General features: G+C 41.7%; 1 protein-coding gene across 4 annotated transcripts in view; it reads right to left on the bottom strand.

Annotated features, from left to right (window-relative positions):
• The window catches only part of KDM4C (lysine demethylase 4C), a 390883-nt gene that overhangs the window by 48792 nt on the left and 325724 nt on the right, over positions 1-16367 (bottom strand). For all 4 annotated transcript variants that reach the window (XM_005605001.4, XM_070248477.1, XM_070248476.1 and 1 more), the window contains one exon: positions 12145-12330. In XM_005605001.4, the coding sequence (XP_005605058.2) occupies positions 12145-12330 (186 nt within the window). The remainder of the gene's footprint in view (positions 1-12144; positions 12331-16367) is intronic.

Raw genomic sequence — 16367 nt, 5'->3', positions numbered from 1 at the left:
ACCAGGTGATTCTAAAATGTACATGAATGCAAAGGACTTAAAAATACTAAAAGCAATCTTGAAAAAGGAAACTGGTATTGGAAGAATTACAATTTGGGGAAAATAAGGAGGAAAAGCATTCATTCAATTATAAGGTAATACAACAATTTTAAAAAATTACCTTGGATGGGACATGTCAACAGAAAGAAGCAAGGGACACAGGGCATCATTATATGGGACTTCGACAAATGAGGATTTCTGAACCTCAACCTCAGAGACGGATCGGGTTAAAAATAGCTAAAATGTTGCAAAAATTTTCTTAACAAGGTAGCTCAAAGCAAAACAAACTAATTAAATGGTTTAACAGTTTTTCTGAGCCACCAAGAAGGAAGCCCAGGTAAATAACAAAACCATGTAAGCTATTCCAAGCCATAGTCTCAAGGTGGAAAAGTGACTGTCCAAACAGCACTGTCTAAATGAAATGCCATGCGCCCTGACTCTGAAATCCTGGAACTTCTGTAACTTTCAATGACTGTTGAACGTCTCTGAAGTTCCACTTCATCATCTGTAAAATGGATACAATTCTAACACCTACCACACAGCGTTGCTGTGAGGACCAAATGAGATAAGGTACTATGTATGAAAGCACACAGTAAACCATATAAGGCATTATATTAATATTAGCTATAGCTAGTACTTTCATTTACCTTATCTACATTGATACACTGCTCCCAACAAAAGGGGATGGTCGCCTTGAACAGGAGAGAAAATCAGGGTGGAATATAACTCTGTTCTATAAAGACTCACTACTTAAATGAGCATCAGAGAGAGATTGAGTAAGCACAAGCTTCCTATGTTTCCTTTGAAATTTCAGGAGAAAAGGCCAAAGGAACAGTGGAAGAAAAGTCAGCCAAAAGCTTTCTACTGCCCATCACAACAGCAGCAGGAGCGGTACAGATTCTGCCTAGCTCTCTCTTCAATGTTAATCAAAGGGAATAATCCACAGTCTTTGAAGGCCATTATTAATGAAGCAAGCTAGTATCCAACTGTTAGTCTGTCTAGTGTTAATTAAAGGCATCTAAGTGCCCAGCACTGTGCTTGAAAGACAGATGGGTAGGGTTCCTGTGGAGGCAGGAAGGGAAAGGAGAGACCTGGAGGCTCTGTAGCAGTAACACCTCCTTCCCAGTCATGCCTGTAGCCCCTCTGTTCTCTCAAGTAACACCCAAGGTACTTCTCAGTATCTAATAAGGATACTCTTGTTTTCTCCAAATACAAGATAAAGACACATAACAGAGTTTAGGTACAACTAAAAGTTGCTTGACAAGTGTTTGCAAATTTTCTAGTTTCTTCTAATTCCTAACAAATGTATGGGGAAGGGGGACCAATTTAACTAAAAGGCCTACCTAGTACTTGAGGAGGGACAAACCAAATGGGAAACAACGCATGAGGGTATGCAACGCCCACAAAGGAGAGGGTTCCACTTCTCCCTGCCTCCTGCCCCAAGCAGAAGCTTCGGAGTGCCAGGTCAACCTGGCTAAAATAACAATCAAAACAATGTTTCAGTGACAAATGTAGAAACAAGAATGTCTTCTGTTCCTCAGATACTGCTGTCTGTAATTTCACTGTCCCACCACACCCAGTGTGGGACAAGAAGACAAGAGAAGACGTATGATATCTCACACGGAAAACAAGTCACCTTGGGATAAAGAATGGTAAGAAACTGCCCATTTACCTGGAAAGGAAAGAAGTATTGACTCCATGTGAGAAATGTGTCGGAGCCCAGGATGGCTACCGGCATTCTGTGGAAAAGCAGGACAAAGAAGCTGAGGGATTCCCAGGCTGATGTGCTTCCTGCCAAGAGACCTCACAAGGCCTTTCTAGTTAATCCAGGGTTTTATATGTCATATTTGTTGAAAGTGGACATATAATGCAGACCTCGGGGATAGCCTTTTAGATAGAAATGTTGGAACTTATCTCATATAATTGCCTTTTCTATTGCCTGCAGTTAAGTCTTAAAAAGTTATACCTTCATTACACTTTGTCAGTATCTATGGATTTCATTATGACTGTGGCATCTAATTACTGTTTTCTACACGAAAGAATTGAAAATCCTGCCTCTTATGCTTTACAAGATGTTGGCATGTGAAATACCCTTTGCTCTCGTGTGTCTGTTACACATTCCATTTATATTTCTCTACTGTATCCATGGTGCTTGATTCTAACTCCAATGCTAAAATATGGGATTAGTGTCACTACTTAATTTTTTTAACAAGCTATCAGACAAAAATGCATTCCTTAATTTTTAAAACAAAAAAAAAAGAGTGTAAACTGCTGAAAAGCTTAAAATTCCCTGGGAACTGAGAAACACGAATTCTGTGAGAAAACACACCTTACCTATGCTAAAACATGTAACCAGATAAGTGGTCCTTGGAGTGGAAGATGATTTTCCTCAGTATGTGTGGTCCTGGATGTTGCCAAGTATCAGCTGGCCCACGTCAATATTTCTTCAGGCAGTTGGCCCCTCACAGTGGACCCCTAGGTCTGCTGACAGGTCCCTGAGTCCACGATGCACTTCGTGGCAGGAATTAACAGAGCCAAGTAGGAGCACACAACACTGACAAGTTTCTCCTGAGGATTCTGATGAGTCTGCTTTTGTGATAAAAACCAAACACCTGTACCAAGATGCAGATTTTTAAAAATCTTTTTTTAAATCAGGATTAACTTGCAGTTTTACAAGGCCAAAAATAAAAGTTTAGGCGAAATATTCTTTTATTTGAAGTCACATTATTACACATTTTAAGAGAGATGAAGATAGGAAAGGCTGTGAACAAGAGATCTGATAATCAAGCCTCCAGAGAGGATGACTGTTAACACTCACATTAATAACACAAGGGGGGCTGGCCTGGTTGCATAGTGGGTGAGTTCATGCCCTCCGCTTTGGCGGCCTGGGGTTCGCAGGTTTAGATCCCGGGCACAGACCTAGCACAGCTCATATCAAGCCATGCTGTAGCAGCATCCCACATAAAACAGGGGAAGATTGGCACAGATGTTAGCTCAGCAACAATCTTCCTCAAGCAAAAAAAAGAGGAAGAGTGGCGACAGATGTTAGCTCGGGGCCAATCTTCCTCACACACAAAAGAAAACACTTAAGGCCTCAGGCCCCAACATGGCTTCAAAGTTATTTTAGGGGCTCTTTAGGCCCTAGGAGCAAGCACTGTCTATTTGCTGAATAAATAAGACGTCCCACACAACTTATGTCCTAACAGTTTTCAAACACATTTGGATATTTCTGGGAAATGCATTTGAAATAATATTCTCTCACTTGATCAGATTAAAGATAAGAAATCTGAGTCTGGAGAAAGGCTGTATATAAAGGCAGAGATATTGTTCTGAGCAATTTGGGAACTGACTCTGCTCTCTGCCCCTAGATGAGGATGTGACCTTGGCAACCCTGAGTCTGATTCAAAAGTGACTGCTTGCAAATTTTCCTTAAATGGAAAGGCCTAGACTGTTATGAGTAAATTCTTCCAAAATGGAGATGTAAACCTCTAATCTAGAGCAACTATATGGTAGCAAAACACAGCTTTTATTCAGATCCAGCAGCAGCCAACCCCATGCAGACCCTGTCCGACCAGGGACTGATGGACAGGAGGAGAGCCCAACCAAAGCATTCGATCTCTGCTCTGCCTGCACGTCTCCCCATTCTCATTAGTTTCTGTATCCGTGGCTGTTTAAAACTGGAATCTGCAAAGGAGGCATCTGTTACCACTTCACAACTTCAAAAGCCCCGTGAAACACTTTAGTATCAGAAGTAGATCTAAAACCACTGTAGCTGGTGCCTGAACTGAAACTGGTACGATGACCCTTACCAAGTGGCCAGACTTGGAAAAGATCTGGAAAGGGGCGAAGGACAGAAGGGTAAGCTAAAGAATGACTCAATGAAGGCAGAAGAGCCTCTGGCCGGGACTCTGAGGTCACTGGGGGAGTTTCTGAGGAGGAGAGTGTCAGTGTCAGTGGAACTTCTCCTCTATGCCCCACAGCCAGGCCCAGCAGAAGGCAGGATGGCTCTCTCTAACTGCATGAGCTAAGAGGAAAGAACAATGGGATCCCCAAAGGGAACTAAGCCCAGGCCACAGGGAAGTGCTGGGGATCCACTCAAGCCCTTGTTCTCCTGACAGAAACCAGCAGGGACAAAAGCTCCACACTCACTAACCCCGGCCTTCCTGTGGATATGGCTGCAGAAATAGGGGTCAGAAACCAAAATGAGGGGTATTAAATAGAGGACAGAGGTTTGAAATGGGATAGATTTAATTTTCTTAAAATTAAGAAAAGCGCTGTCTTCCCTGGTCTTACCTGATAAAGTGAACAAGGGAAAGACTGGTTCCAAATGTAAATCCTCTAAAATGTCTGTGCTAATATTTCTCCTCCCTGGCAAACCTGGCCTTAACTTTCTGTCATCTGGGATAAACGGACTGAGATCTCAACAAAATACTTCTACTGATAAAGGGTGGGATAAACGGATTGAGATCTCAACAAAATACTTCTACTGATAAAGGGTGAGAGATTTCTTTTTCTAAATGTATGTTTGCTTTAGGAAGAGATCAGATTCAGGCCTGAATCACTGGAGATTTTTTTTTAATCCTCGCTAAGAATTTTTTACCCTAGACTTTTGCTTTGGTCAGAACTCTGTTTTTCAATATCAGTGCAAATTCAGCAGGGCATTTGGAAAATAACTTACGTAGGTAGAAGAAACGAACCATATCCAGATACCAGATAATTATACACAAGTTTGAGAAGAGTATAGTTGGTCATAACAAACTGTACTGAACAGAATGGAAGTGAGCAACATCCAAATTGTTATAGGAAAAACTACCACCACCGCCACAATTCCACCGCCAGAGAAACACGAAGACACCGGATCTGGGGGATGTAAGAGGGTTTGTGGAAATGGCACCATTCAGATCGTTGCTCGATGAGACGCTGGTTGTCTCTCTTAAAAGGATGGAAGAGAATCTAAAAGGGGACAGAGATGAACTATGGAATTGAGCTCCAGACTAAAGGAAATGGAAAGGATGGATTCGACCCACAGCTGCATTTGACGTACCAGCCCTGCTGGAGCCAAGGCAAGCTCACCGGCATTACAAGGCCACACTGAAAGCAGACAAATCTCCTACATGGACTAATTCTCACTGATCTGGCTTTCTCTTGGAGATTTCTCTCTTTCTCCCTTTCGCTCTACATCTGATTAGTCACTAAGGCCTGTGAGTCTACCTTCGACGAGTCTCCAGAACCAACATGCTTCTGCTTACCCCCGATTTGGTCACCGTGGAAATCCAGTTCCCCACCTCCTCTCACCTGAGGAGAGCACCAGCTTCCTGACGAGCTTCCCGCATCTACCAGTCTCTTCTGCTCTGCAATCAGCCTCCACTTGCTCTCAAGATACAGTGTCCTACCACTGTCCTGAACCTCCTGTGGGGGACCCTCGCCGACAAGATAAAGGAGGACTCTCTTAAGCTTTGCCTAAAGCAGTGGCAAAGGAGTCAAGAGAATGCCCTGGGACACAGGGATGAAGAGAAGTCTGAGGAGCTGTGTCCAGGACGGGAAACTCTTCAAACAAGACAATTAATAGCTTCTCCTGCCTGGTCTCAGCACTGTCCCTCTTCGTGTGTTCAGATGTATGTGTGCACATACGCACATCCATATGCAAGACAGCTGTTGGATAGCTTATGTTTGCACTCAATCAAGGGGTGGATCAACTATCTGTGGATCTTGCTCTTGGGGGGCCTCCCTAAAACAACCTCCTCCTCACCATGCTCCACCTCCTCTAGAAAGGACACACCTTCCAGCCCCTCATCTCATCTCTAAAAATGGATCCTTGCCCAGCCAAGGTCATTTCCCTAACTTGAAGAAAGAAGATAATTTTTTTTTTTTTTTTTTTTTTTTTTTTTGGTGAGGAAGATTGGCCCTGAGCTAACATCTGTTGCCAATCTTTCTCTTTTTGTTTAAGGAAGATTGTGCCTGAACTAACATCTGTATCAATCTTCCTCTATTTTGTATGTGGGACACCACCACAGCATAGCTGAAGGGACGGTGTGTAGGTCTGCACCCAGGATCGAAACCCGTGAACCCTGGGCCTCTGAAGTAGAGCACATGAACTTAACCACTATGCAACCAGGCCAGCCCCAAGAAATTTTTGATTTTAATTCAAGGACATATAAAAAGGGGCATTCCACTGTACACAATGCCTTCACTCTCTGATTACCCAACCGACTTCTCCAGTCTCCTCTCCCCCATCAGCACTTCTCTTCTCCCCAACCCCACCATAATCTTGACACATCCTAGACCCGAGCCATACTGAACTCTTCAACCTTTCCAGATAAATCAGGACTTTCAGAAGTTCATGCACATGCCATTCCCTCTACTTGAAACATCATTACTATTCTTATCTTTCCAGCAAACTCAAACTCTTCTTTTAGAACCAGCACAATTGTTATCTCTTCTATGAAGTCTACCTGACAGCCCCCAACAGAAACAGTGGCTTCCTTCTTTGGGTTCCCCATTTTATTCATATCTTTATTTAATCTATCTTATTATAGTAAGAGAGTATAGCAAGTAAGGGTCTGAGCTCTGAGTCAGACTGCCCAGTTTTGAAGCCACATGATCAAAGTGTTAACAGGAGCATCAAGAAGAAAATTACAGTCAGCTGCTACCTGTTCATCTATAAAAGGCTATAAACCATGATGATGCTCAAAAGGGTCAAATAAAGTATAGCTAAGCAAAGTCCTACCTACTGATATAAATTAACTAAATGCTGCCTGAGTACAAAAATATAATCCTATGACCCCCATCACAGGTCCAAGGAGCACAATACGGTGAAATGAAACATACATGTACGTGAAATGTAATTCTTGTCTTCAAACCAAAACGCCTATTGGAACTAATGGGATTAAAATTCATAAACCAGAGTCAGGGGCAGACTCTGGTAAAACAGGCTTTCAAGAATTCTGGAAAGCTAGAGGGAAATATTGCTCAGGTACGCATCTAAGATGTGAGTCTACTTTCTTCCCCTAGTAGATATGTGGTCGTGTTGACCTTGATTTTGGCTTAAGAACTAGGACAGCTGCACATTTATAAACGTTTTATTAAATGAAAAGCATGGATAAGCAGTTTTCCTGAATGGGTCCCAAGTATAAAAGTCTGTGGTACAGCAAAAATAAGTCTTTCATTGTAGATCTGGCAGCACCCTACACACAGGCAACTGCATGTGCTCATGAGGGGAACAGGGCACAGGGAAAAGTCCTGCGATGATAGGTTGCGTTCACTCCCACCTGATCTGGTCAACTCATTTCTGAATTTCTGCTACATTTCTATGCCCTTGGCTAATTAAATGGGAATTTACGGTGGGAGTGAGTGTTTGGGGTCTTTCCCTATCAATCCATAATAAACCGGAAACACTGTAGACTCTTTTTATAATTAATGTATTCATATAAACGTGTTATTGATTTCTTAATGAGTTTTTTGTCATTATGTGTTGTCTCAATAACTGCTACTGAAAGAATAATATGTTATACAATATTCTCCTGTGATAAGAATAGTGATTCTAGGATTTAGAATTTAGGGACTTTGACCATCCACTGTTCCACATGCTGGTGAGGTGAGAGTTGTTTTTGCATAACCAAGGAGAGGTTTTATTAAGCTAGTGATGAGGGTATCCCCAGCCCATTACCACCCAAAGGTTAGTTACATAAGCACAGATTAATCAGAAGAGCTGCCTTGCTCTGAGCCCTTCCTCAGCTCCTGTGCAATGTGGGTGTCTGTCCCCTTCTGTCCTGAGCCATGCATAGTGATAGTAGAGAAGGAGTTGTATGAAACTTGCCTGGGCAGCTGGCCTGAGGACACAGAGGCCAGGAAAAAGAAGTCAGCAAGTACTGAGCAAGGACTCAAGTTCCATTACTAAGACGAGTGCCAGAAGAGAACATGAGGGATGGGCAGAGGGGCAAAATAACAAGAGACAAGAGAACCTTCCAGGGTAGGAGGTACCAAAACAGAAGCCAACATAACCACTATTTTCCGTTATCCACACCAACACTGCCTTTAAATAAGATGCACATGTAGAATATCTCACATAGATTTGACATAAAAGATGCTCGACAAATACTAGTTCTCTTTCTTCTCCGCTAATCCCATCCCCTGCATTAGAGAGTTTTCAGCAAATCTATACCAAGCAGCTTCTATGAATGGCCAAGTGCCAGTTACTGGAAATAAAAAGACAAAATACTAGTTAATCTAGTTATATCTAGTTAAGTAACCTAGTTAAAATAATTTTGAATAAAAAAAATAAACAAAATAGCAGGAAAAAGACTGACCACTTAGGTGTTTTCTCTATACAAATTTTTCCTCTTATTGGAGTTGGTGCCTGCCTCCTTGTTAATAGCCACAACTTAGAAAACTATGAAGGAAACTAATTCCTCAAATGTCCTATTTTTCGAGAGGAGGAGGGTATTAAGGATAAAAATGATGTACCTCATAGGAGATACTGTATCAAAGAGGCCTTGTTCATTGCAATGAATTAATGCACAAAGCACAAGTGATTCTGGTGCTCCTACCCGCATATATGGAATATTCTAATCTAATACAAAGGTTTATTAAAGTAATTTTCTTGGAGAAAAATCTGTGCACGCCATCTTTCTCACATCCATTTCCCTCAGTTACCTAGGCGGCCCTTCCACAGGACGCTTGTCCAGTTTACTCAGGTGTGAGGAGACGGCCCCCATGACGGCTGTACTTTGCAGGAAGTATACAATTTATGAGTAATAGCCCACTGTTTGCTTTGGAGAAGAAATAAGTTTTGAAGGCCCCCAAGTTCAAAACCGTATTACTATTTATTGTACATAGCTCTTTGTTTTTTCCTTACAAACATCTGTGCAACAGTCACATAAATGGGTTAGGAAGACATCCAATGGAACCTTCAGAAATAGAGTCAGAAAATAGTTCACACTGGATCACGGCAAAGGGTGGTCAAGCACCACAACACTACACACACAAACACATGTGCACACACACATGCACAGAGGAATAAAACCTTACATTTGAAAGATAGCAGATGCCATAAAAGATGTTTTTGACAAAAACACTGAAAAATACATACTAAAATTTAGATTACATAACAGAGATTAGCCGTGCACTCCATTCTATCTTTAAAAATTTGAAAGCTACCTATTTTTTCAAATATTACCTTTCTAATTACAAAGTGTGCTTACTGACTGATGGAAGAGCGCATGATAATAAATCAGATGAAATTTTTATACCATTATGCAGAATGATTTTACACCCACAGCTTAGTAACATTGAATAAGCTATATTTAAAATAATTTATGGCATTAAAGGAAGAGTAGAATTTGACTTAAAATGGTCCTTTTTTATGCAAAAGGCAAATAATTGGAAGAAACAAAAAAATAAGGGAAACAAAAACCCGCAAGTGAATAAAAATGGAGATCCTACTGAAGTAACTGCAGCTTTGTACTTCATTTCACCCAAATTGTACAGGCATCCTCTCTTCTGGAAAACGACTGTGTCAGGCTGCCAAGTTAGCCTGGACTTTACAGCATTCGTTGCTATGATTCAGCAATTGCCCATAACTCCCACGTAATCAAGGAATGGTTGACAGCATAGACAAACCACAGTTCCGACTGGAGGGAGCATGTCCCCTAGCATTCATAGTTTACACAAAGAGAAATACTTGAATGAATCTGAACTTTTTTATGCTTGAAAAGGAAAGAACATTTAATGCAACAGGGGCAATCACAACGTTCTTAGCCAAAGTCGCCAGATTCTATGAATTCCCTCCAGTTAGTTGTCAAACATTTTGGGGAGGAATCCATGCTTGGAGTCTAATTAAAGAATAATGGATAAGTAATAGCTGTCAGGAATATATTTCAGAAATCCAGTATTCACAGGGCTTCCCCCTAGAGGACTTTGCAAAGGTAATTTACGAACATTAAAATTTTTCCCTCATAGGAAAAATGGCCACATGTAGTGTTGTAAATTAGATCATGTTTTCCCCACCCTTTACAAAGTACACCAAGCTTAAAGTGCGTCTGCAGGGCAGAGGAATTTCTAAATCACCTCAAAGTCAAATATTTTCTTTTTCATCATCATTTATGAAACACATTAGTAACATAAACCTGACTGAGCCACACGTCATCGTTAAGAGGAATGAGGTCCTGATTAAACACTTGGATCTCTTTAATAGCAACTTCAGTATAATCATCAGTAACCACAGAGCTGTGGAATATTAAAATAGGAATGTATGATCTCAAGCATAGCTCTAGATGAACACCTCTAGCACCATTCGAGATTTGGGGTTTGGAATTCAACAAATAATAGAGTATGGGCTGAAAAGGCATTTACAGTCCAGCACCTGCTGCTCATTAACTCAGTCTATTTGGGCAGGGAATTGGAGTGCTCTGAACTTGGGGTTCTTATCCTTGAAGCCGGGATAACACTACTCACGGGGCCCAGTCCACGTAGGATTGCAGCACCAAAGCCAGCAGCAGCAGCAGTAGTAGTAACGCAACTTTCATTTTCTGGAATGAAGGGCTTCTCCGTACCATGGACTGGGAACAACACGGTGAGGTAAGCACGCTGTTTTTGTAGGTGAGGAATCTGAGGCTCAGAGATAAGAACTTGCACAAGGCTGCACACGTGTCACTGGCAGAATCTGAGTGTGAACACCAACTACCTTGACTCCAGAGGTCATGACCTCGTTCACATCTCAAAATGCTTTCCCATGTGTCATCTAATGAAGTAACGCTATTGACTGCAGGTTGTAAATGGCAAAGCATCAAATAATGCAATGCAATGTATCATTACCGTATTCTTTTAAAGTTGCTAAAATGTATTTTCGGTTGAATACATAATACTATTCTTAGCAAGAGCCCATCGACTCAAGAAACTAAGGAAAAAGCATGAATGAATATTCAACTTGAGACCTAAAACAATGGAAAATAACTTTGAAATAGATGTGACCATTGGTGATGTCACTTTGTACATCTGCACATTCATACACATCTGCACAGAGCCCCAACCCGCAAACATCAAGTATCTCTCAAGACGCCAATGGAAATTAAATCATTAAAAAGCAGAGAGATTTGCTGGGAATAGGTCATGGCTCCCCAAGCCCATACTGAGACCTGGCAGGCTGCTCCTGGGAGCTTATGAGAGACACAGGCCAAGCATGTTAGGTTGCAAACATCTGTGGCCAAGCCTCCCAGGGATAGCAAAGGGCAGCAAGTTAGCAAAGCTGCGGTTGACATGATGTTTAGGTTCCTTCTTGACAACCAAAAACAATTCTGATGAACTGGAAAGCTAACAAGGGCATAGCAATCATCTCTATATTGTCATATTTTTTCTCAGTATTAAAATAAAGGAAAGATTCCATTCATCAAGGACAGGTAAAGCAAATTATAGTTAAATTCACATGTTATTTAGTTGTAAACACTTTTCCAAGAAATATGTTCAGTCCTGAGCAAAATGGAAAAGGCAGGAAAAAACTGATCTCCCTCCTTCTCTTCTACATTTCTGCTTTTCTGAGATTGTCCTCACCCCTCCCAGGGCCTCCATGCTGTCCCCAGCTTCTCCCATCTCAGGTGGCAAGGCCACAAGCATTCAGGATCAGCCTCCCTCTCCCTTTACTGTGTCGCTGCTCTTTGCTTCTTCTGGAGGAGACGAAACAGAACCCCAAGGCCAGATTGCAAAAGTGCACGGATTAAACACTGCATGATCTCAGGTGGTGCTTTCACATCACTCCCTTCCCAGAAACGATCCTCGTCCTGGATATGTGCAGTGCACAATCTGTCCAACCATACTCAGCAGCCCTGTATACAAATCCCAAACCAAACAGGCATAAAGAGTTTCATTCATTCATCTGCTCATTCACTCATTCAACTCAGTAAATATTTACTGTGTCTAGTATGTGCCAGACACTGATGGGTCTTGGGCAAATACTAGTGAATAATAACGTACAGTCCCTGCCCTCAAGGAACTCAGGGTCTGGACATGTCAACAATGAGTAACATTACAGAGCAGAGCATGCTAGCCCTGGAAGGGGTACAGGAGGGAATTCCTATGGAGTCTTGGCATCAGGGAAAGGAGAGCAGGTCTTACCACATTTGGGTTGACCTTATGTCGAAAACATGTGATGTTCACGACGTATGGCCAGTCGTCAGGCTCCATCAGCACCCCAGCCGCATGAGCACATGTAACGTGGAAGGAGGCTGGGCAGCGGCCATAGGAACACTGGATACAGGCTCCAGAGACCTTCTTTACCCGGTGTCTGCAGAAGATGCATTTCTGAAGGGTTAAAACAAAGAAGAGCATCAATTCCAACTCTGTAACTCAGCCAATTTCCACACTTTACAGAATAATAGCTATTAGAGATGATTCATCAATAAGTCTTGACCCTCCAGGGGCCCCAGTGGTGACAGTGACTGTGGCAATATAAGCTGCGTACTTCAAGGAAACACACGACTGTGGCCACATACTACCAGACACATGTTGAAACACTTCTTGTGGTTAGGAAAGCCAAACCTTTTGCACATGCTTCTCTAGGCCCGAGCTGAGGAAAAGGCCCCAAGGGTGCTCCTGTAAATCACCCATGAATGCTGAAGCCACTTCTCTTTTACCTCCCACATACAGGTCTCTCTGTACATCAAGCGATAGAATATGGGTTTGGAAGACAGGCACATACTCGCCTAAGTTAGAGGAGGTCTTCAAAAATACCCAAATAGCACACAGATGGGCTACATCTTCCATTTACAAGGAAATGGAAAGTGTTAAATGGTCCAATGTGGAAATGAGGAGCTCAAGTGTTTAATAATCCAAATCTGAACCCTTCATGACTGACACAAAAATATGCCTCCCAAAGTGAGAAAATTGAAAATCACCCCAAAGGGCACCATTCTGGTGAAGATCTATAGCTGACTATGCCTGGGGAAGAGAGCGAAATGAAACAGCAATGATGATTACCGCAATCCAAAAATTAAATTGCATACAATTAGCCCTAAACACCATCAGTACATTTGTCATGAGAGAAAGGAAAAATCTAACAGCTTCACTAAATGTAAGATTTGTGAACTAATACTTGAGGGGTGGCAGAAAACGGCTGCAGATCAACACAGGGTCAGGTTTGGAAAGCAGAAGAAACAGGATGACCAAAAAGCTCGACTTTTCATCCCTAAGGGTAAAAAAGGTCTGCAGTCTGAGCAAATACTGGTGCAACTGCTCTTCTTTTACAGGTACCTTTTCCTTCCTGGGACAAAAAAGGTACTTAAACTCCATGCCTTTGGGGGACCGTAATATTTTATCACAGACCTGCAAGAATCAATGTGCACTTGACTTCTAACTCCTCTCTGCCCTCACATCTGATCAGAGACTTCAGTGTTATAGATTCTGTACCTTAACCCTGCTCTGATCTCTCCCTACCCATCTGTACCAGCGCCACTGCCTCTGCCCATGGTGTCCTGCCCAGCAGAGCAACGGCCTCCTAACTGGTCTCTCCAGCTTTTACGTCATTCCATTCACTTCATCTTCCCCAGCCCTGCCAGAATGATCTCTTTACAACATAAATCCCATGTCACACCCCTGCTTGACGTCCTTCGATGGCTTCTCCTTATCTCCAAGACATTACAGAAAAAAAAGAAGAGCATGAGATAGAAGAGGAAGCTGCTAGAAGGTCCCTCATGGTCCCTCCAAGTAGTCTTATTTCTTACTACTCCACATAAGGGCCCTACACTCTGGGCATTTAGCTGATCTTCCTATACATCTGGATTCAACGTACAATTAACCATTTTTAAGTGGAAGTTAAGGATTTGGCTTAGCTGATTAAGAAATTACAGAGAGGGACTGGCCTGGTGGCGTAGTGGTTAGGTTTGCGGGTTTGGATGAGGGTGCAGACCTGCACACTGCTCATCAGGCCATGCTGTAGTGGTGGCCCACGTACAAAAAAATAGAGGAAGCCTGGCACAGATGTTAGCTCAGGGACAATCTTCCTCCAGTAACAAGAGGAAGATTGGCAAGAGATGTTAGCTCAGGGCCAATCTTCCTCATAAAAAAGAAAGAGAAAGAAAGAAAGAAATTACAGAGAGAGAGTGAGAGCCACAGAACTAAAACAAAATCCATTATATTCTGAATAAAAGCATTACTTAATAACCTATCTTGACATTTCTTTGGCAATTCTTGGTATCAGTTTCAATACATTCTTGGTATTTTTTTGGTATTTTGGTATCTTTTCGTCCATTTCAATCATTTGAAATGTGATGGCAGACGTAATAGCAAAAACTCATATCGGGAGCCCCAGGCATAATCAGAGAATCTTTTAAGAGCCTAATCATACTATACAGAGGTCCGTGTTTGAATAAGTTCAGATACTGACAGATGTATAAAAGGAGAAACTGTTTCCTATTTTCTTCATTAAATAGGATTTTTTAAGAATAGGAAAGAGTATTATGACTTAGCTAATTAATGCATTGGTAACTTTCAGCCTCTTGCACCACTGACTTCCTCATTAAACAGAGGCCTTCCTGAAAGGGGGAAGAAGACAGAGAGAATTCCCTTCAGCCCAGAGAGGAACCAATCTTTGGAATTTAGTAAGGGAAGTGTCCTCCTTTCTGAGGAAGACCAGAGGTGGTCACTTCTAAGGACAGAACCAGCATCCTTAGAAAGTCAACCTAACTGGAGACTATTGTAATTCCATGCTTTGGAAGATGTTAGTTCACAGAGTGCAATTTTGAGTTAAACAAAAAAAAATCTGTTCTTGCAGAGATAGAGAACTCCACAAAGTCTAGCAGGAGGGCCATTCTATAAGCTGAAGTACAGTCTACATAGTACTTCCTAACCCCATTTTCAGTTGCTTGCTACTAAACCAGTAGTTCTCTACCCTGGCTGAAACATCTGTGGCAATGTGACACCTACACATGTCTGGGCTACAGAATTTAATTCGGTAGAGCACCGACTAGGACAAATAAGACACTTCTTAAGAATGTGACAGTGGAATAAGCACTATGAAAGAAGTAGGGACAAAATGCCATACGGAACCAAAATGACTGGTGCAATGAGCCCTGCTTGGGGCAAGAGAGGGAAGAAGGCTTTAAAGAAACACAATGACTGACTGGATCAAGATGGCAGACTTAGCCCCTGCTACCACCGCTCCAGCCCCAAACCCTAAATAAAGATATAGGAAAAAGAATGAAACCTTAGTAGCCCTGACTAACAAGAAAGGGTGCAACTCACTCCAAGGACCAGATCCGCAGCGAAAAGCTATGAGTAGGTATCTCGGAGGCAGAGTTCTGGCAAGAACAGTGCCAAGAGTGGAAGCGAATTCCTAAAAGACAAGCTAGCCACTGTTGGGCCAGCCCCATATCCCACCCTGCCCACGACCATCATTATCAGGTGAGGTTACCTGATCTGTTCTGAATCTGCGTCCTGCGATCTGACCTATCACTCACCAACAAGACAAGTGAGTTCTCACTGGGCTGAGGAAAGAGCAAGTGCACCCAAGACGTGCAATTAAAATACCAATAGATACTTTAAAAATTACAAACATTTGAGGAAAACTAACGATATGAGACAGAATATACAAATAGAAGAATATCTGACTTAAGGAGTCAGGTAAGTGGAAACAGAAGACAAGTTTAAAAGAGGTACAGTACGTATTATGATAGAGTCCAAAATACATCCCATCAATTTTAAAAAACAGTAACAACTACATAGTCAGCTCTAAGAATTAAAAAATATTATTATCAAAAAAAATCAAGATGTGCTGAACATTAGAATGGATCTCAATGAAGATCAAATGAGCAACTGGAAGACGGAGCCCAGAGATTGTACAGAACATAGAAGAAAATATCAGAAAGAAGGAAAATGGAACACAAATGCTAAGCAGTATGCAGAAGCAATCCAGATGTTCTATTATCTTTCTAAAAGGCATTCTAGAGAAACAGAAATAGAGAAAATAACAGAAATTTCCCAGACATGAAAAAAAGCCCAAGTAAGATTAATTTTTTTAAAAGATCACCTAAACACATACTAGACACATCTTAGACCTTCAAATAAGAAGAGAAAATCCAAAAATCTTCCAGAAAAGAGAAACTTAGGTTACCATCAGACCTCTAACCTGCAACAGTGAATGCTCAAAGACAATGAAACGACTTCTTCCAACTTCTGGAGGAAAATTAAATTTGGTCTATATCTGGCCTAATTATTGTTCAAATGTGAGGGCAAATATAATTATTTTTTCTTTTCATTTTCGATATTCAAGGATCAGAAATACGCATGAAGAAGTGAAGAGCAACCAAAATGCTAAATATGTAGATACATCTAAATGAATATTG

Source organism: Equus caballus, chromosome 23 (genome assembly GCF_041296265.1).
Source record: "Equus caballus isolate H_3958 breed thoroughbred chromosome 23, TB-T2T, whole genome shotgun sequence".
NCBI lineage: Eukaryota > Metazoa > Chordata > Mammalia > Perissodactyla > Equidae > Equus > Equus caballus.
This window is presented reverse-complemented; position numbering and strand designations above follow the sequence as displayed.